The 21,882-nt window shown below is 35.2% G+C and overlaps 1 protein-coding gene across 1 annotated transcript in view; it reads left to right on the top strand.

Annotated features, from left to right (window-relative positions):
• Positions 1 to 21,882, top strand: part of CPS1 (carbamoyl-phosphate synthase 1) — a 120,767-nt gene that overhangs the window by 61,418 nt on the left and 37,467 nt on the right. Inside the window, exons 22-24 of the mRNA XM_026002212.2 lie at positions 18,747 to 18,888; positions 20,192 to 20,257; positions 20,709 to 20,772. Of these exons, the coding sequence (XP_025857997.1) occupies positions 18,747 to 18,888; positions 20,192 to 20,257; positions 20,709 to 20,772 (272 nt within the window). The remainder of the gene's footprint in view (positions 1 to 18,746; positions 18,889 to 20,191; positions 20,258 to 20,708; positions 20,773 to 21,882) is intronic.

Below are 21,882 nucleotides of genomic sequence, written 5' to 3'. Positions count from 1 at the left end.
CTCTTACCCTTACGCATTTGGCCAAAATTCTGATTCAATGAAGGAAATAGTGCCAAGGTCAGTAAGCAGTAGCCACAGCCACAAGAAATGGTAGTTTTAGTTGCTTACATTTTGAGAGGCATCCCTTGATATTTTTAACCGTCTTGCACCATTGCTGTCAAACATAGTGAGATTTTTTATTAGGTCTTTTGAAGTCATAAAAATTGGTGTACATCTATGAATTCATGTGCTATTATTTAACTTACCTAAAACAAAACTCTATCAATCAATAGTCAAATAAATAATATTTCTATTTTCTATAATATTTCTAAGTTCTGAAGTCAGTTTTTCTCTCCTAATATCAACCTACATATTGCTGGTATATTGATGAGCAAATGTATTCCTCTTGCATTCTACTGATATTTTTAACATTGGGACTTCCAGTTCAGCATACAAATAAGCCACATTCAAGTTTCTGTTAATAGATTCTTTACCTCTCACTAATTTACATTTTATCTCCTTCATGGCCAATTATTTTTAAAATTTCATTTAATGTTCAGAATATTCTGATAATGTCAGTGCTTTAAAATCCACTTTTTTATTTTTCATGAGAAGACCATGTGTTGGGGCACCTCAGGCTTATAAAATCACAGATAGGTTCTAAACATGGATCTTTGATAAGAGGAACATTTATTACCAATCTAGGGGAGAGAGTATAATCCTCTTCATCTTCTCCCCTTTAAGAAGGTTCTGAAATGCATGATTATTGGAAAGAAGTCTCACCTACAAGCCCAGGTGCATGTTTAGAGACAAAAATGTTTTGTCTGTGTAAATTATTGCCAAATGATTAGAGAAAATGTAAAGATATTAATCACATAAAATGTTGTTGAAGACAGTGGAAGTTCTCAAAGCCTACGTCTGTGACATATAATTGGATTACTATGTCTACCTAATCAAGATGCACACAGACTGAGCAATAATAACATTTGCTTTTCTTTGAGCAAAATGAGATTCTTTTTCATCTATTGAACAGTTGCCCACAACAAATGCTTGGTTTTGAAAATGGGGGATTCCAATTTGCCAAAAATGAAACTAGCTGTGGTTGCTTACAAGTCATCCTTTCTAGTGATCACATAAAATGAACAGTAGATAGCAAATAACGTTAAGAATTGAGCCTATACATTCATCTTAGAATTTGCTGACTTGAGGTTTCCTTTTTTTGGTTTATGAGGCCAGCAGAACTTCCATGTTGAATTATAGTCTGTCCTACTGTTTCCAGTTTCAGACAACTGCTTTTGGATGCCTATGAAACCACTCCAATTAAACCACATGAGGGTGCTAGAAACTTGCAGTATGCCAATAGTAGCAGTAGGAGAGAACTGGGGTGAAAAATAGCAGATGTTTTTGTGATTTAGATTTTCACTTGATATACATTTTGATTTGGGGGCAAATTCTATGTTTTTAAAAATATTTTACTTATTTATTCATGAAAGACACACACATACACACAGAGAAGCAGAGACACAGACAGAGGAAGAAGCAGGATTCACGCAGGGAGCCCGATGTGGGACTTGATCCTGGGACTCCAGGATCATGACCTGGGCTGAAGGCAGTGCTAAACCACTGAGCCACCCAGGGATCCCCAAATTCTATGTTTTAATTGAATAGTTTTGTTACAACCAGAAAGCAGGTTGAGATTCTAACTAAGCAAGTGTATATTGATGGTGAAAAAGGTCCTTGGAGGATTAGACCCACTTACTGTTAACAAATCACTTATAATATCTTTCTGACTTCCACATGCTGTTACATTTATTCACTGATAATTTAACATTTTTAGTTTCTATTTTCTGGCATCAGCATATTTGTAAATAGAGATATTTTGTATTTTTCATAATGACCAACATTTATAAAACTTTTAATAATTTAAGAGTTTAAAAAATTATACTTTAAAGTTATCTTTTGTTTCAAGAACTCAACAGGTGATCTATGGTGTTAGTAAACCTAAACCCTGAACTCATTATTTTCTGAATGATACTTTACTGTTTAATTCTTTCTGTTTTTTTTTTCTTTTGAGCGTCCTAGATGTACACATACAATTTGATAATGATTATTATTTAGAGGTGTTAAATTAAAAAAAAGAAGGAATAGATGGCTGCTGAAGCTACCTGTCTAAATCATTGTATGGTGTGTAAAGATATGAAGTTGAGTGGACGTCACAGCTGGTAGATTTAAGTGTGTAGGACTTGAGTTTTGTTATTCTATTTTGGTTATCTTCACCATTACCCTGGATTATGATGTCATATTAACATATTTCTCAGCCTCTAAATATCCAAGGAGGCTTAATTATCGAGGTAGATACTCCTCCAACAGTAATAATAACTCTTTATTAGCAGTTGGCATTATATAGCTGAATTATGCATTGCCAGTTTGCATTACATTATTCTGTGGTTAACTTTGTTTCAAAATATCAACTGTTTTAGCATTTGGAAAGGCTGGTTTTCAATGTAGGCCCAGAAAGTACCTACTTATTTGGTGTGATTTGAGGTGGTCCCCAAATTCTCTTGCTTCAACATATCTCTGGTGCCAATGTGCCCAGATCCCTTTGCACTTTCCTCATAAAAGTCCCTGGGAAAGTAGGCGATGGGGATCTCAGCTGGGAGAAGAGGAGAAACTTAGAGAGCGAACTAAGTATAGAATGCTAGAGTTTCACTATGCTAGAGTGAAGCAAGTTTCACTTGATTCTTTTCCTGTGTGTTGGAAAGAGTGCAGGCTACGGAGCTAGTCTGGTTCCCCACTGTGGAATCATGGGCCGGTCACCTCCCTTACTTCTCTGGCCTTATATTCTTTCTGCTAATGTTTGCTTTATAGTTTTGTTGTGAAGCTTAAACAGTATGAATGTAAAGGACACCTAGCACATGATGAGTGCACAAGATTTTCCCCCTGAAAATGAAAATACTACTTTTTATAATGAAAAGTATTTTGGGATTTCAGATATATACATTTAAAGACTGTTTTTCAGAGTCACTTAACTTTCTTAATTTTCTTTATGATGTACTGTCACTGATTTTAATACCAGACTTATTTTTTTTAAAAGAAGCAATGATAGCAAATAATACAAATGCTATTCTTACCCAAAGATCAATAATATTCCATTATGCTAATGAACAAAAATTCCTACTCTACAGTTGTTAATCATGCTAAAATTCTCCTAAAAATCCAATAAACATGTTCACTAGAGAAAATGAGAATATCATTCATATTGATGGCCAGTCTATGACTTATATTTACATATAGTCCTCTAAGATGAAGTTCAGAATTTGACTCCTAAAGGAAATATACCTATGTATTTAGTATATATGTAAATATCCATAGATTGGAGTGGGGAAAACAAAACAGTGTTTGTAATGAAGTTGGCATTATGGAAATAACTGATGAGTTTTCCATGTCTGTGAGAAAGTGAAAATCACAGAAATTCTTTTTCTTGAAGGATTAATTTTCTTGAAGGATTCTTTTTCTTGAAGGGTGGAGATGAACATGTGTCATGCTGAGGATGATATATGAAAGCCTGTCCTAGTTCAGGGCAATGAGACATTAGACCAGTGTTAGAATAATTGACTCAGCATCCTGTCTGCAAGTTGCTCCCATCAGAGCTCAGTTTGCCATCTCCAATACATGAGCATAGCAATGGTAGCCCTCGGGAGACTTCCAGAGCGATAGCCATTCTTACCAACTCAGGTGATAACCATTATTCAGACAGCTTCAACAAAAAATTTCTCTTCCCCACTTGAGTTCACTGACTCTCTCCTTTTCCTCTTAAATTGTTTATTGCTGCCCAAGGGCATGCTAGGAAAGTTGATGGTTCTAGGCAGTTCCCCAAATTTATAAGCTGGTATAGTAGCATTAATCGACCTAGAGTGATAACATATTTTACAGTGAATTTCTTTAAGTTTTGAAAAGTTTCTCTTTACTCAATGTGATGTGTAGGATTCCAATGCTTGTTATGCGCATGCACTGGGATTGAGATGTTTAATCTATTGACTTCACATTACTGGATCACTTTGCAAGAAGTTTAAGAAAAGTTGAGTCTGTCAGAATTTTTAATGAAGCTAAAACGTTTGCATAAACTCTATCCATTGGCTTTCACAACTGAGCTTCCCACATTTTAATGTCTATTTTCCCCATACTCCTTCATCTTACCAACACCAACTCTTTCACACATAATGCTCCTCCCATATAGAATTTTCATAAATACTCACTATAAGAAAAAATATGCTTATTTTGATCTATTAAAAATTACAAAAACCTCACCTGTAATCCTTTTCTCCATTAGCATATAGATAGATTCAATTTTGATCATGCAAATAAATCTGACCCGGAGGGCAAAAGTACAAGTACCATAAATCAAATAAATCAAATGTCAAATGTCTTCATCAGCTGGGTTCTCCTGCTATAGCTGATTCCCTAAGGTAACAAAAGAATGGATTTAGAATGATATCTTTTAATACAGAAACCTGAATTTTAATTCAATCAAACAACTCTGAATGACTGCCAAGTATGAGATAATAATCACAAAATTTATTGACTACATATCAGTCACTGTTCTAAGTCTATTATTTAATTTTTACCACAACCTAAAGAAATTAGTATTATCTTGATTTTATAGATGCAAGCTAAGGCGCTGAGATATTTAGCAACTTCTTTGCTATTACATACTAATAAATGACAGATGTAAGATCAAACCTGAGCAGGACTCCAGAGCTTAGGATATTTGATATTTTACCCCTGTGCTATATGTATATATGTATTCACACATATAGTTGTATACATGTATGGTGAAGGATGTGGGAAGGTGAATTAAATAACATCTGAGGGAAATAAGGTTATATATAGTAGACACTTTCAATATAGTAATGGTAATCAACAAAGGGATATCAGTCCCATCACCAGAGATCTAGCACACATAAAGTTTTCAACTATGTTACTCATTAATAGACAAGCACAGGTATAAGGATCTCTCAGTTGAACCCCTTTTGCTATAAGTGAGGAAGGAAGTCAACTATAATAAAGCTGGTTTATGAGCAGAGACTATTTCAGGACATTACACCCCAAACATTTTTATTTACAATATCAGGTTGGATTAGCAACCAATTTAGATTTTAGATTGAAAGACAACAATGATACTTAAAAAATGACAGCATGAATAGGCAAGAAAAAGAACCGTGAGGCTGCTAATTACCAGCTTTGAGCATCTGTTTATTTTCTACCTGTGTCTTTTTAATTTATTTCCTTGTTTTATTTTTTGGAGGCTTTAGCTATTACTGATTGGCATTTCAAAAGGAATCTGTTTTCGTCCAATTTAGCTATTTAAAAATAAGGGATATGACCGTTACCATATAGTTTATACCACGAACACATAGGAGGCTAAGATTTGGATCTATTTCTCTATTAATTGTTGATATAAATTTAATTTACTGTGAATTAACGTACAAATTATTCAGAAATTGCTTTTGTCCAATATTCTATAGGCTTCATTTTTTTTTTTACTATTTTAATTCTGATGATATTCTAACTTCCTCCTTCACTGCCACTTACTGCTATATTCAATGTAGTGAAAAAGTAAAGTACACTTTTGAAGGGCCCAATTTTCATCTGAACATCGCTATGTTCAATATGATAAACTGTGTCCATTGGTGAGTGCTGAAAAATCATAGGTGTGCCTATTGCTTAGGAAAACAATCTAGGGCAAATCCGGTGAGTTCCACTTGGGCATTCAAGTGCTAAATTGAGCTCAGTAAAGTTGGCCATTTCCCTGCAGCCACAAACTTCTGGCAGATGTAATAATGCAGGTGTCACCTTAGCTGGAACACTCCCTTTGGATGTCCTCTCCTACACATGTTAGTTTCTATTGACTTTTTATTTAACTTGCTCATGAGGCATGGCAAAACCAGACAAGAACATTTTGTGCTTATATTTGATTAAAGTTGTTTTTTGGGAAAAGTGTCTTCTAAAAGTTGTTAAAACTTAGATATAAGACAGAAAAATGTCTGTACTTTGCTTTCTAATAATAATTTATACTTTTTGAAAGAGAAAACCTCTAATAATGAAAAACTTTAGTCTTAAAGGGTATTCAATATAGAAATAATTTAGGGAAAGATATATATATGTATATTTCCTTATATATAACATATAATTGAATGTTATAATTTTGATGATACTGTACTATGACATATTTTTGTGATACCATTAGTTGTTTAATATATGAATGATGGAATGTTGATGGTTGGATGCTTTAGTGGAGCCCATTGATTTGATTCACAGACAATGGGTTATATGTCCTCTGACCTCACTGCCAACTCACGATATTTCTGAGTCTCAGTTTCACTCTAGTTAAAAAAAACAACGACACAAGAAAACAAACTCCATTCATATTTTACTGGGAAGCCATGCAACTAAGATGAATATATAACATATTACCTGCAAAATAATTAAGTCCAGGGAAGAACAATTTTATCAGTTACTACATGTTATCATTTTATGGCTTTAGTTTTCATACCCTAAACCACTTATCTAATAAACCTCTTCAAGAGTACCAAAAATTGAAGCTTACATGAAAAAGTTTTTTTTTTTTTTCTATTTGAAAGAGGAGTATTACTTTGGGAATTACTGTGCCTCTGTGAACTAATGACAAAAATACATTTTATTTTTAATTTATGTTCCATGTAATAAAATATTTTAGGTAATGCCATAGATTTAATAGGCCTCCATTAATTTTTTTAACTAATAATTTATTGAATCAGATAGAATATAAAAGCTTACATCAAATATTTAATGTTCTGAGACTCTTCTTTGAATTCACTATTTAAATAGTGTTTACAAATGCGCATTTTGAAAGTGTAAGAGAGAACTTGATTCTAGCATGGGCAAGATAAATGTTTTACTCAAAATGTACAGAGTGATACTTAGATAATTCGTAAAATGGATTATATATTTTTGTGTATTGATTCTTAAATATTTGATAGTTCAAAATCTCAGTTGACTTAAAATAACATATACTCATAATTTGCATGTCTCTATTAATAGTCAAGAATTAACAGATTATCCCTATGTCAATATCTCTGATTTCAGCATGATGAGTTATGTATTTACTTGATGGCATTTCTCTTTATTAGGGACTCATTGGACCACATGATATTTGTTCATCTATACAATCATTAATATTTATTGAGTACCTGCTATGCGCAAGGCATGGTTCTAGGTTCAATGCCATTTGTCGATGGATAATTGTTAGTCATTCACCTGCCTTCATTGGATTTATAATCTTTTTGAAGATTAAATATACGCAAGTGTCTATACAGAAGATAGATACTCTTAACAGACCAACTAGAGGCCGGAACACAAAGCCAGGAAAGTTAAATGGAGGTTAAAAACAAAAGCTCTAAGACCTCTGCATATATTATCTCACATAAATGTTAATTTAAGAGTTCTTAGAAAGCGTGCATATTTTGTAAATAAAACAATGACTCAGATGTTTAAGTAAACTTTTCAAAGTTCCAGAGGTAGTGCATGTTGGATCCAGGATTTAAGGTCAGGATTTGCGGAATCCAAGGCAGCATATATCCCTTGAATATATCCCTAAAAATATCCTTCGATATATCCCAGTGCCAGGGGAACCAAGGAAAGAGAGATTTCCAAAACAGAATACATAAAATAGAAAGACACTTTCAGCATCATTGCATGATTTAGGGAGAGTAGAGAGGGAGAGAATTGAGCAAGTCCACCAAATGTGATGATCAGGGGAGGAAGGAACAGGAACTAGACTGTAAGGACTGAATATGCAAGAAGAAAGGAAGCTGGTAAATGGATGAATTTTACTTAGGAAGCAACGAATCGTGTTTGCTCTTATTTTGTTATATTTCTGCTATGTTTCATAAAAGTGAGAATCTTACTGTAAAGAAATTAAGTCTATGAACAGAAATTAAAGTGGATATTATCTACCTATTGTTCAATGTAGGTAGTAGTTGGAACCACATAGTTTCATTTCAGTGTTCTGTAATTATTTGATGCATGTTGGTACCATCCTCCAATTAAATTGTAAATTCCTTAGGGCAAATTCCAAATATCATAATGTCTTAATAGACTTTAATTATAAGTCTTAAGAGCTTTTGCCAATTTGTGTGAATACAGAATAAAGTTCGCTATGCTAAAGCATAGCATCAGCTCTGAAACAGATAAGAATGGCTTCCAATTCTTTATTGAACATATATTTTCTTGGGCATTGGCACAGTGTCTTCCATCAAGCAAACATTCAGAAATATTTGTGTGATAGTATGTCCATTACATAAAGATATATTCTCAGTAGAAAATGAAAATCAGAATTTCTTAGTCATGGCAAAGAAGGGAAATTAGAGTAGGAAAAAAATGCATTTATAATTCCTGGTTGCTTCAAGAGACCCACAAAATGATTACCCGAAAAATATATATCCAAGATATAAACTCACTATGTTGGAAGACACTGTAAATCACTATCTTTACATTTTCATTTTTTTAAGTGGCTATATATCTACTGATTAGGTAGGAAAACTTTGAATAAGATGTTCTCTAATAAAAGGGGGTTTATCTAATTGTTTTATATTATCAAATGGAGATTTATACACACTGGAAGCAATATAATACCTATATGTACATTATAAAATCTCTACTGCCTGTGGACAACAAGCCAAAATTCTTTCTATTTCTGATTAAAAACAAAAAAACTATCCAAGTTTTCAAACTTGCAAATTTTCTTGAAAGTTCTTGTGAGAAATATTCAAAAGTATTTACAACTGTACGAAGGTTCTATTTTAATTAACCAAGTGAGGAAGTTGGAGGCAAAAAATATATACTTATATTATTTATGATACAGAGATCCATATTTCTCTGGTGACCTTAAGGTGAATTTCTGCCATAGTAGAGGTGGAAAATATTACTCTTCTATTTTTGTAGATGGTGAAACTGAGTCACGTTGAGGTGTGTGTGTCAGACTCTATGTCACAGCAGTCAGAGGAAAGCAAGGAATCTAGCCCAGGGCTTCTGCCTGCGGTTCTAGTCACTAACCCTTTTCAAAAGCTTCTTTTTAGAGATATGACTTTTAAATCAGACAGCTGGAGATCAGTTCCTCCTTAGCTGTCAAGTTGTGAGCTGTGTGTTTTCCTGCCTGAATTGTTGACCTCACTTAGAGCAGAAGCATTGTAAGAGATGTGCCCTTCTCTAGAACTCTTGGGGAGGAAACACAGGGACCTGGCAGGGAGAAAGTCATGGCAGGTCACCTTTAAAAGATGTAAACAAAATTCTCAAGGATATGGAGAGCTGGGATAAGGGTTTTCCTTTTACATTTTGCCATCTTTCAAATAGAAGACCGTCTACATCCACGCATACACACACATACATATTTTTTTCTTTAAATAAGATGCAAATACCTATCCTCCATGTTAATGCAAGCTGGTAAAGATTTCCTGAAGTGTACAATGGAAATTACATTTATACAAAACAGTCTGCCTCAGCTGTAGTTAACAGAAGCTGGATAATCACTCACTGACCCCCAGAATTTTTTCACCTGTTCATTCATACCTGAAACGTTTCTATGGAGGCATAGAGGCTCTGAGTCAGCCCATGGAGGTGAGGTGCATGATTTCCTTCCTGAGGAGCATAAGGTAACTTAGGCCATGCTTCCCAACAAGCGTTGAAAATGCTTGTGTGCATATGCTGTCCAGAAGATCAGTTGTAATTTGCAGAGAGTACAGGTACCTTGGGCCTCATTACCTCAAGGTATAGCCGCAGGAATGTTCCAGAGGGGGGAAGGTCTGAGGAATGCTGAGGTGCAGGGGCCCATTTGAGATGACGTACCAGTTTTGTTCTGAATAACTTTGCCTTTGCTTCTCCCCCTTCTGTTTCTCTTTCTCCTCTCTTGTGCCAGGTCTTCCCTTTCTTCCTTATCCCCTTATCCCCCATTTAGGAAGCATTTATTACTGGTTTGGTATTGTGCCGCACACTTCTCATGTCTACCATTTTATCTGATTGATGTGATTCCTTTTTTCCCAGCAGAGTTGGTGCCTGACTCTAGATTTGGCCAGTGATATTTCCCTATGGTTGGAATGGGCAGTCAGGCACTATTTGTCAATTAAATATAATGATAATAATGCAATCAGTATTAACATAGCTATGGTGATATTACAAATATTGCCTCAAACCCTATCCCACCACCTACTCTTTAGCCGATGGGCTGATTTAATTGACCATCCTTTGCTTTAGGCAACTTGAAGGGAGAGCTACTCTATTTGCTCTTGAGTATATAGTCATTAATGTGAAGTAAATGAGAATTTTTGCCATCCATGGGTGTTCATGTTTATTTTTATGTCTTCTTCTGAAAAACACTCAGTGATAAAGATTTTTTGTTTCCTTGGAGGAAGTAGTCCTCAAATTAACATAGATCTAAGGTGACATGTCATCAGGCATTTAAAACTAGAATTTTTCGACATCCTCCTAGAAATGACTTTCAATTTTACCCCCCTTTAGGAAAGGCTTACATTTGCTCATTCAAGAACTAAAAACATTGGTTAAAAATTATTCCTTACATATGTTCCATTTAGCAAGAAAAAATCTATGTAGCGGTTATTGGTGGATAGGCTTCAGTTCAGGAATTTATTTTAATAAGATTCTGAGTAATGGTTTCTAGAAGTCAAAGAAAGTTCTATATTGAAAGTTATACATTTATTTCTTGGAACAACACATCTGATAGGTGGAAAACTACTCTGTGAAAACACGACTTTCTTTAAACAAAGATAATGGAGAGGTTTTAAAATACAGGACTTCCAGATAAGTTTATTTGGGAAATAACAGATTTTAAAACATCAAAGAATGCTCATTTAATCTCAATTTTCTACTAAGGCCTTACATAGCATTTATTTTTAAATTTAAAATTTAAATTCTGGACATATAAGAAACCTATATTTATGGGAAAAACCAGGCGTTTGCTTACTGAATACATCTTAATTATTGGGGAAGGATCTATTGAACGGATTTAAAATTATAAGTAAATGTATTGATCAGAAGTAAGAGAAGCAGTATTCTATAGTATGCACTTTGCCCTTTAGTTCGATCTGATCAGGTGAAAGCTGTACTAATCAGTAGAAACATGCTCTTTTGAATGTGATGGAACACTTTCTTATACACTAATAGACAGGACTTACTACTGTGACAGGGTGACTTCTGTTTGTTTTTCATCATTACCAAACCCATGGCAGAGAAAAAGAGAGTCACAGCATTTTCTTTTCTTTTTTTAAAAGATTTTATTTATTTATTTGAGAGAGAGAGAGAGCAGGGAGAGAAGGGATAAGCAGACTCCCTGTGAGCAGGGAGCCAGACGTGAGGCTCGATCCCAGAATCCTGGGATCATGATCTGAGCCAAAGGCAGATGCTTAGCTGGCTGAGCCACCCAGGTGCCCCAAGAGCCACAGCCTTTTCAACTAGGAATCGCTGAGATACAAAATGTGATTTATTATAGTTCAGAAATTACAATTAACCTCTACTAGGTCATTTTCTCCATTATCATTACTTGGTATTCATAGAATGTAATCATGATATTATAATCAGTAGTATATAAGTGGTCTTACCAGATTGAAAGTAATACAATATTCCTGGATTATTGGAATCAAATAAAGATTGGTAAAAAAAATGAAGGTAAAATTCATAAACTAAGAATTGCCTACTTAAAAATGTCTACAGTATCAATTGCTCATAAGCTTTTCCTCTTTGATTCTGTTTTTAGTAGTCTTTAGTAGCCTTTCAGTTATCATCCCTTGAAAATCAATACTTGTAATATTGTAGCATATTATCACAATAGCGCTAAGTGGACCTATATCCTAATATATAATTTTCATGCTGATGTGCTTTCACATGGACCTTGGATCTGGGGTACTGTTTGTCCTGTAGATGAGAGGTAAAGATCAAGGTGTTCTTCAATTCCTCCAAAGACCTCATTGCTGTATAGTAACAAAGCATCGCGCTTTGAGAGATGAAGAGAAAATGGTGGTATTTACCCAATTGCCTAGGTTTCATCCTTTGCTTTTCTAAACTCAACTGCTGCTTTTGAAGAATGTCTTTTGTATTTCTCTTGAGGAAAAGGGTAGCCACCTATCTCCTTGAAAGAAAAGATGAGAAGACAAATAACTTTTCCCCTGATTGCATTATTGGGATTGTGGCATGGTCTTGAACCTGTGACATGCCAAAAATAATCTGTGAAGCCTTGCAAAAGTCAGGGGAGAGGGCTGATGGGGTGTCTCGGGGCAGAGAACATGCATCTTCCTCGGTTCTCTGTGCTTATTAAAGCAGGGGTCACTACTGAGCATCAGGTCCTAGTGTTTTTCTCAGCTTCTGCCTTTTAGGGGATTTTTAAAAAGAAGATAATAGTAAAATCATAAGCCCATCCCATAATTGTAGGCCAAGTGCAGTGCTCATTTTCACATTAGAGATTGTGCAATCTGGAGGGAAATTTGTTTAGTATTACTTGTGAGTTGGTGGATCAGATAAAAGCCAGTCAAGTGGAAGAGAGGACTGTGTGAAGTGTGCTGGCTCCCCTGGTAATTGCGATGCTGCAGGCGCTCCTCCAGTTAATAGATTTCCCCGGCTCCTCTATGCCAGGTGAAAATTTCCTCATTAAGGGGAATTTATTCCATTTCCTTTTATCATTTATTATTGAAGACTAAGTGTGAGTGGAGGAAGTTTCAGAGATGACAGGATAGAATTTTAAACAACAACAACCACCAAATCTACACTGGAAGTCGGAGAGAGACAGGAGAAAGGCTCGTATTGTTTATAAAACCAGAGAACACACGAGAGACTTCCCGCTGTAGAAGCTGAGCCATGCTGTCTAACTGTTAAAAGATTATGGCAGAGTGTGTAAAAGTCTGATGGTCTGTTTTGAAGGTGTTTTTCCCCCCTCCCCAAAATTTCAGACCTGTCATTTTGTGCTGCTAAGTAGAGAGGAGCTGAAGATCATGAAAAGGCCAGCATCACAGCTACTTGGTGCTTCTTTGTGTTACTGTTTAGATCCTTTTATGCCACGATAGAAGTGTAACCTTTGCAGAGTTTGCCCTTGAACTCTGAAAGGAGGTGGGGAGAGAAAATCACGTATATGATATAGGCCCGTTTTGGAGGATGCAGTGAAGATCAACAGACACATACTAGTACGCAGAGATACATACTGAATCACAGGAGGAGAATTTATTGTACATATTTTAAAACTGTGTGCTCTTTGGGCAATATGCTCCATTCAGCTGATCACATTCTTGCTTGGTATAATGCTCCTTTGATTTACAATACAATATAAATGGAGCATTCCCTACCGAGGCTTCCAAAGGCAGTTTTGAATTACAAATTCAGCACTTATATTTCTTTAATAATTATTCTATTTGAGTTTGTTCCAAATTAAGGTTTTTATTTTCCTTTGGAAAAATAAAAAAATTACATCCCTGTCCCTAAAAGAAGCTTTCATCCAACTTGATTTTGTTAAAAAAAAAAAAAAAAAGTCTCCCTCTGATGGAAGTTCTTTTTAGCAGAAAAAATGGAGGACAGCCCAATGTGGGCAGATAAAGATGAGGAGGAGCATGTACCTGAATCTCTACATTGTTAAATGAGCTTTATGTTCACTTAAGATTATTCATCTTGCATTTGACTCTGAAGAGGTTTAACCTTATCTAAATCACTGGCCCAAAGCTAATGGATCGTGTCTTCAAACTGTCTCTTCTTTTATTTTATTATAATGGGACTCAAAATAAAACTGTATCAGAACACGTAGGGAATAAAGTCAATTTTCTTCCCTATGTAGTGACATGCCAGCCAGCTTCACGTTATGCAAAAACAGTAGAGAGAGTGGATGAGAGAAATAAAGAGAGAGGCAACTTGCTTCTTGTCTTGGAGGTCGGGGTACCCCACAGAATTAAAATAGCACTGAATGTAGGGAGGGATCTAACTTATCCATGTCTTTGTAATTATGGTGCTGGGTCAGAATTAACATGTATTTTGTCAGTGAGGAAGACTGAAATGCTTTCCACTATTTCATGAACATGCCTACAGAGTAGAAATTAATAACCAGAGAGATTATAAATAAAATACTGTAGAAGATACATCACTTTGAAATTCTTTGATCATACCTACCCAATATTTGCATTCATATTAAAATAGATGAACATGATTATATTCACATGCCAGTCCAATTTAATACATCCTGATTTTCAAGATGTTTATAAAAATGTCACATTGTGATATTGATCTAGCTATTTGAATATTGAGCAAAAGTTAAAAAGCTGTTTTGGCTCACCAAGAAAATATTCTAGGAACCAGCTTGTGAACTCAAAACATGCACTCTGCAAATCTGGCTTGTTACATCTGTTTTGGAAATATCACCTGATATGAATTGAGGAGGTGCCTATGGGGAAATAGTTTTTCAGCCCCCTCCTGAAAGTCTCTCATTTGTGATTCATTATTCTGTGTTCCTGTTGCTCCTTCTCAGGCGTCCCCTTTAAATAACGAAAACTCTCTGGGGTGGGGATGCTATGGGGAGCAGTAATGATTGAGTTAGTCTTAGTGACAGATAGCTGATTTTTGCCACCAAAAATCAGCACAGAATTAATTCACTTTACTCTTCTTTGTGCATGAGACCAAGTCTATCAGTCAGTCTTCCTTTTTCTTTCTTTTTTATTTGCTTGTTGGTAAGAGTCCAATTTTATTTGGTGAGTGGCGGAGGAAGACTTTGCATATTTGCTGAAGATGTCTTTAAATGCTCTATTGGACTCTTTTGGTGGAAAATAATAGGAGGAATTATGCATATTTCAGCAATAGAAAAGACTGCATTGCTGAATGTGGACAAAACAAATGCAAATTTATTTCAACCCTAATAGAAATGTGAGGAATCTAAATGGTTTCTTTTTTGTTTGTTTGCTTAATACCATTATCTATAATTTTCATTTAAAGCAATGTAGCAACCTTTGAAGAATTGACTGATATTCCTTATAAAAAGAAAAAAAAATTGTTCAAGGCAAGGAAAAAAAAAAAAACAAGTAGAGAAACATGACCAAAAGAGCTTAAAGATAAATATATGATTACTTCTGGTTATCTTTGGACTTGAAGAACTTGCATTTTTGCTAGTTCATTGTTGTAATAACAGGTGTGATGGTTTTTTTCAAGGTATGTTTCCTAAGTGTGTCTGGATTGCTGCTATTCGGGATTAGGATTTAGTCATGTAAGTTAGTTCGGCTATGACAAAGGAACATAATATGGGTCTTGCCTCAGATAGTTATTGCAATAATAAAGAAATGTCCTACTGAAGATCTGTTTATTTCTGCTTTTTTCTTTTACTGCTATTGCACAATTATGGGAAAATGTCCTAGCAAGTAGCTAGAAAAATCTAAGGGTAAGAATTGGCTTAATGTTGTATGTGCAGTATTTCTCCACCTAACTCAAGCTTCATACTTATGTTTTTAACAAAATTACAGATCATAGGGAAAATGTGTAGTCTTTCAGCATGCAGGTGAACGTAATATGATTTGTCTTTCATAAAACGCACAATTAAATATATTTATTTAAAAAGAACATCATGCATAGTTCTAATTTAGAAAAATAGCTTATTTATCAAGCACTTCCACTTTGAGGGTTAATGCACACTTGCATATAAACAAATGAGCAATTGATTTAGGAACATAATTTTGGCAAGAAAAGTGAAAATATACGTTTCCAAAACAAGTAGCAATAAACAAATTCTTCTTCTGCTTTTGTCTCAAAATTTTTCTTTTTTGAAAGACTAAAGGTAAACGTTGGAAACCTGGGTGTTTCAAAAGCCCTCAGGAGCTCAGCAGTCATCCCTTGGGTAAGGCCTTTCCAGACTTCCTGTGGCAGCTGGGAGCATTTCCCCTGAGCCACAATCTTCTCTTGCATGAATTTTCACAGTGCAGGCAAATCTATGGCTATTTATTTGCCTCCTAATGTACTCTGATCTCCCTGAATATAGAGATTCGATATTTTATCTCTCCATCATTAAAATAGGTAATACAGAAAGAAAATAAATAAGATAAAAACAGAAAGGGTCTATCCCTGCCATGCCCATTGTGGTCTCAAATTATTGCAGACACAGTTGCCCTTGCCTATAGTACATCTGTCAACTCCTTCGTCCATATAAAGCCGAACTTTCTTTATGATTCTGTTCTCATCTCTCTACTGCCATAGTATTTCTCAACTACATCCACTCTCATTGTTATCTCTTTTCTCTGACCTCACATTGCACCACATAGCTTATCTCTCTGTAAAATGTTTTGAATCACTCTCTATCATTCCGTTGTCTCAAATATTGTTTTGTATCTTCATGGGCAGCACTCCCAGGTAGAAATTTCTGTGATGATAAAGTATTCTTTAATCTGCACCATCTAATATAGCAACAGTAACCATTGGCCACGTATGGCTATTGAACACTTGAAATATGGCTAGTGCAATTGTGAGTCAAATTTAATTTTAAAAATTTTTCATTAATTAACATTCAAATTTAAATAGTCACATGTGGCTAGTTGCTGACATTTTAGACAGTGTAATTCTAGAGCATGAAGCACAGTACTTGGCACACATAGCAAGTGACAGATAATACTTAATAATCAGATTATGTTCAAGAATTTGACAGGAAAATGTGTTGCTCTGGGAGAATGTTATCAAATACTTGAGAAGATTAAAAAATCAAAATAAGAATAGAAAAAAGAGACATTAAATTTATTGGGAAGAAATAATGAGTTAACTTGAGAGCAGAGGAAATTTAAGTGCCATAAGAAAAGCAAATTGACTAAGAAGAGACATAGCTGTAAAAATCCCAACTAATACTGGTATCCAAAATCCAGAGACATGGCTATTAAATATACCAGATTGATTCTTTCTTTTCTAAACTCAGAATATGAATTAATTAAAGAAGATTGAAGAACAGGATGAACAAAATGCAATAGATTCAACTACATTCTATTAGAATTTCAATTAAAAATGTTTTATTTATTATTAGATCTTCTGAGAACATACTGTTATATTTAAATTTCATGGTATTGACTATCAAACTGTTATAGTTGAATTTTATTGTATTGACTATAGCTTGAAATATTTGGTTAGATATACTTTTACAGAAATACTTTATTCTTCTGTACCTTGGCTCTTTACAAATTATTTCTTTGTACATTTTGAATTCTAGTTACAAGCTGATTTTAATAACTTGTTTTTTTTCTATTAAAGCTATGGAATTCCAGTTTCCCTTATTCATTTAATAAATATTTATTGAGTGTTGTCTGTGGGCTAGCCTGCTAATCTTTGGGAATGATCTAGTAAATGAGCCAAATGTGATCTTTGTCATCGTGGCACATGAATCTAGCAGGAAAAGTCAGGCTGGTCAATAAAAGCTAAGAAACATTACAAATATTGGCAATATTGACATGCTCAGCAGTATAGTTCCAATTATACTTCTGGCTCCAAGAAAATGAGTCAGTGAAGAGCCTTGGAAGGTCTGTGTGTGAGGGCAGACTAAGAAATCTTCATGGATGAAACTTGGATCTAGTTGACCTATAAAGAGTAACTGGGAGTTGGAGAGCAGTCAGGTAGGTAATAGGAATGTCACGGCATTACAGGTGAGAGAAACAACACAAATACAGTCCACACGGTGGGTGGGAAATAATCACAGAGAACTATCTTGTCAACATAGACAGATATGTGATATTAGTAAATAGAAGCAGTTTATGCAAAAAAAGAAAAAAAGAAAAAAAAAAGAAGCCGTTTATGCAGAGGATACCCAGTCAGATACAATGTTGGGATGCCCAGGTGAAGGTGATCCTGAAGATCCTATAAATAAAGACTAGAGCATAGGTCAGACATTAGAGAAGAAGCTACAGATTTGGGATTTTTTTAAAAAAGATTTTATTTATTCATGAGAGATACAGAGAGAGAGAGAGAGAGAGGTAGAGACACAGGCAGAGGAAGAAGCAGGCTCCATGCAGGGAGCCCGACGTGGGACTCAATCCCGGGTCTCCAGGATCACACCCTGGGCCGAAGGTGGCACTAAACCGCTGGGCCACCCGGGCTGCCCAGATTTGGGAATTATTGACTAATTATGTTGCTTGAACCAATGACAGTGGTTAAATCTAGAGGGAGAGAGAAGATAGCCAGACCTTTAGTCTTAAATCTTTAGTCTTAAATCTGGGAACAAAAGAGAGAGCCTTGGAGGGGGGAAAAAAACAGTAAATAATTTTTGTGAATTATAAAGTAGAGAGAGAAACAACTTACCAGAGCCAGAGGAAGGTATCTTTAAAGAATAATATCAAGCAGGTCATATGTTGACAAGTTGAAGAGAAGAAACTTGAGGAAAGTTTCCTAGATTTAGTAAGATCTTATAATATTTAATTTAGTCCATGATTATTTTGAAAGAGGAAATTCATTAAGATAGTAAACACAGAAGCCATTTTTCAGGAAATAAGGAGAGGAGAAGGTGCCAGGGGTGTGAAAGTAGAAAACCAATTTGGTCAACGTTGAAAATACGAAAAGATTTCATAGAGGCTGGAAGATTTAGTGGGCTATTTATTTGTGCATCTTTAAAAGATAGGAGATCTAAACATGCTGAAGATGGAAAATAAGGAGTCTTTGGTATTTTTGAAATTGAAGAATTCACTGGTCCTCACTGTGTTTGTTCTAAAGTTGAATCTCTCTTTTTCATTAAATCCTAGTGAATCCATTACAGAAGAAACCCTGAAAAAGGCAAAGGAGATTGGGTTCTCAGACAAGCAGATTTCAAAATGCCTTGGGCTGACTGAGGCCCAGACGAGGGAGCTGAGGTTAAAGAAAAACATCCACCCTTGGGTTAAACAGGTAAAGGAATTTCCCTTTCCTCACAGGGGTAAACAGAGGCCCCAACATGTAGAGCCATTACCAATAGAAAGAGGGGTGGAATTCAAAAGTGATTCTACTGCTCCCATAGATGGCCACGATGCCACAAATTTTATTCAGCATAGGATTGATTTCAGCTTTAAAGGGAAAGGTTGAAGGGGCGCTGGGACATAAAGGTAAACGTGAGTACATGGTTTTCTCTGCTGAAATGAAAAAAAAAATCAAAATGACCTCTCCTTTACTTTTTTGACCCATGTGCAAATATATCTGCGATAAGGTAAATCCTCAGTGTAATAGGAGGACTTGAAATACTCTAGCATGGTGGCTGACCTCTTGAAAAGAATGGTTATCTCTTTTGGCACTAACTTTTTACAGGGTAATACTTTATTTTAAGTGCCCCATCATTATGGTTCATTTAGTATTCATTGTGATAGGGTTGGGCATAATGAGCTCATCTAGTATGCATGACAATCACACAAGAACTTTCATAGGTGTAGCGTTGTGATTTTTTTTTTTTCTTTTTGGACTTTAGTAGAGGAAATGTAGAGGGATGCCTTGGCTTAAAGTACCACCAGCTGGTTTTTGTCCTTTAAAATCATTGACTTTTCTCCACGTGCTCAGGGGGCACACACATACCCTTTGGTCTCAGGCTTGATGCTGAATATATTCTGTTCAGCAATTATCTTCCTTCCTTCTCACCTGCCTTACACTCGCTTGCCCTGTTGGCCCTGAATTCTTGCTCACTAAGCTGAGCTCCTGGCCTTTGAGAACTGAATTGATTTACTTTTTCCAAATATGTTCAATGAGACCTTGTCCCCTTCCCCTCTTCCCCAGGCTTTAAGGTATTTGTGTCATCCTATTGCTCTGTGCCATAGGTAACTTAAATCCTATGCCTGAATTTGCAAACCAAAGACTTTCTTGCATACAGGTCATTTTGCTCTGCTCTGATCTGCTTCAGACAGCTGTCTGGGTAAACCTTCCAGGTAACCAGTTGACTATATGACCATTTTGCTATGGACATGAGAAGTACTGCTGTAATCCATCAGTGATGCTCTGGGATGTGTGTACTGTTCTTTATTGCTCAGATGATAACTAGGTTATATCATTGTTTCTCCACACAATCTCATTTTCAGAATTAGAAAATAATTGAATTGTACCCACCGTTTCATTGTCTTTGACAGTAAGAGGCATTAAAGGACTGCAGCACAATTTTTACTTTATTCTTGAAAAAAAATACAACAAAGGGAATAAAATCCCAATTTATTCATTTTTTTTTCTCTTGCAGATTGATACACTGGCTGCAGAGTACCCATCAGTAACAAACTACCTGTATGTCACCTACAATGGTCAGGTGGGCACTGCCAAATTGTTGGATGCACAAGGCCCTAGATTTAGTGAATGGTCCACATGGGGGAATAGAAGTTTTGTGGTTTTGCTTATCTGTTAATGTTGGTATTAAAAATACATCGTGTGGGTCAGATGTGATCATCTCTTCCTATACTCGGTCTTTTCAGAACTGCCTTAAGATGGTGAAATCAAACAAGTGAAAATATGATAATGATACCAGCTACATGAACATACAATTATGGTGTGTTCTCATGGCTATTTAATTAAAATGATACTGAACTTATTTTTTTATGAATAAATTTATACTTATGGGTTCTCAGAGACTAGTAGGGGATACACGTCAATAAGAGGAAGGATGAGAAAGGCAGACTCAGTGATGGGACAAAGAGTTTAATTTGGTTGAAGAAGAGCACACAATAACTTTTGTGTCTTTTTTTATTTTCCCTTCTCCTCAGGAGCATGATATCAATTTTGATGACCATGGCATGATGGTGTTGGGCTGTGGTCCATATCACATTGGTAAAGTGGTAACTTATATTTACATAGGACCTTACAGTTTATATAGTACTTTTCATACACGTTCACTCTATTATTCCAAGAATGATATAAAACCGATGCTGTTAGAAGAAATATTTTGCAAATTAAGAAATTCGGATTCAGAGAGGTAAAGCCCCAGTTGATATGGCTATTAAATGGTAGAAATGGGACTCAAATGCAGGTCTCCAATCTAACTCCTTCTCCCATTTCACTGTGTCCCCCTTTTATGTTTTCATCCTCATGAACTAAATTGAGCCTCTCACTGAGATTGGGGAATGAATTACACTTTGGCATTTTCTCATCTGGCAGTTTTACATAAAGATCTGTATTTGCTCAAGAACTTCATATATCAACCAGAAATTACATTTGTAGATGAGATCTATGAATATATGACTTCTGTTAGTATCAAACACAAAGAGCTTGTATCATTTGTGCATAGACAGAGCATTATATGATTTAATTAAAATATTATCACCACAAATTGTTACACCTCACCCAGTCACTTAAAATTAGACATTTAATAACAATGTAATAATAACTTACATTTACAAAGTATATAGTAAACACACAATGATATTTCTTTTTTTTTTTGACAATGATATTTCTGAACAAGTATATTTAACATCTAGTCTCACAAGTTATTCTAGTATGGAAATGATGAAATACAGAATTTAAAATGTATGTAGTCTTACTCTGTTACTTTATTTATTTATTTATTTATTTATTTATTTATTAGTTTTTTTACTCTGTTACTTTAAACATAGTTTATTTTAGGTTTTACAATTAACCAAGTGCTTCAGGATATGCTACTTCAGCAATCTTTGGTCAAATATTGAAGTAGGTTGTAAGTGTTTATATCTTTACCACTTTAGTTATCTCATGGCTAAGTGGTCTACTGCTTTCTTCTCTAGGCCTATCTTCCTTCCTATTCAAATTTTACCTAATTCATGTAACAGTTCTGCATTACCTTAGGACCCAGGGAAGACTAGCTAGGCTGATAATCAAGTCTATACTTAATTGATAGTGAAAATTAGCATGCTACTATCTTTGAGTAATTATTGTTCTGATAAGAATTTTTCGGAGACAAAATCC

The sequence above is a fragment of the Vulpes vulpes genome, chromosome 16, assembly GCF_048418805.1.
Source record: "Vulpes vulpes isolate BD-2025 chromosome 16, VulVul3, whole genome shotgun sequence".
Taxonomy (NCBI): Eukaryota; Metazoa; Chordata; class Mammalia; order Carnivora; family Canidae; genus Vulpes; species Vulpes vulpes.
Note: the sequence above shows the minus strand (reverse complement) of the source record. Positions and strands in the feature narration are given on the sequence as shown.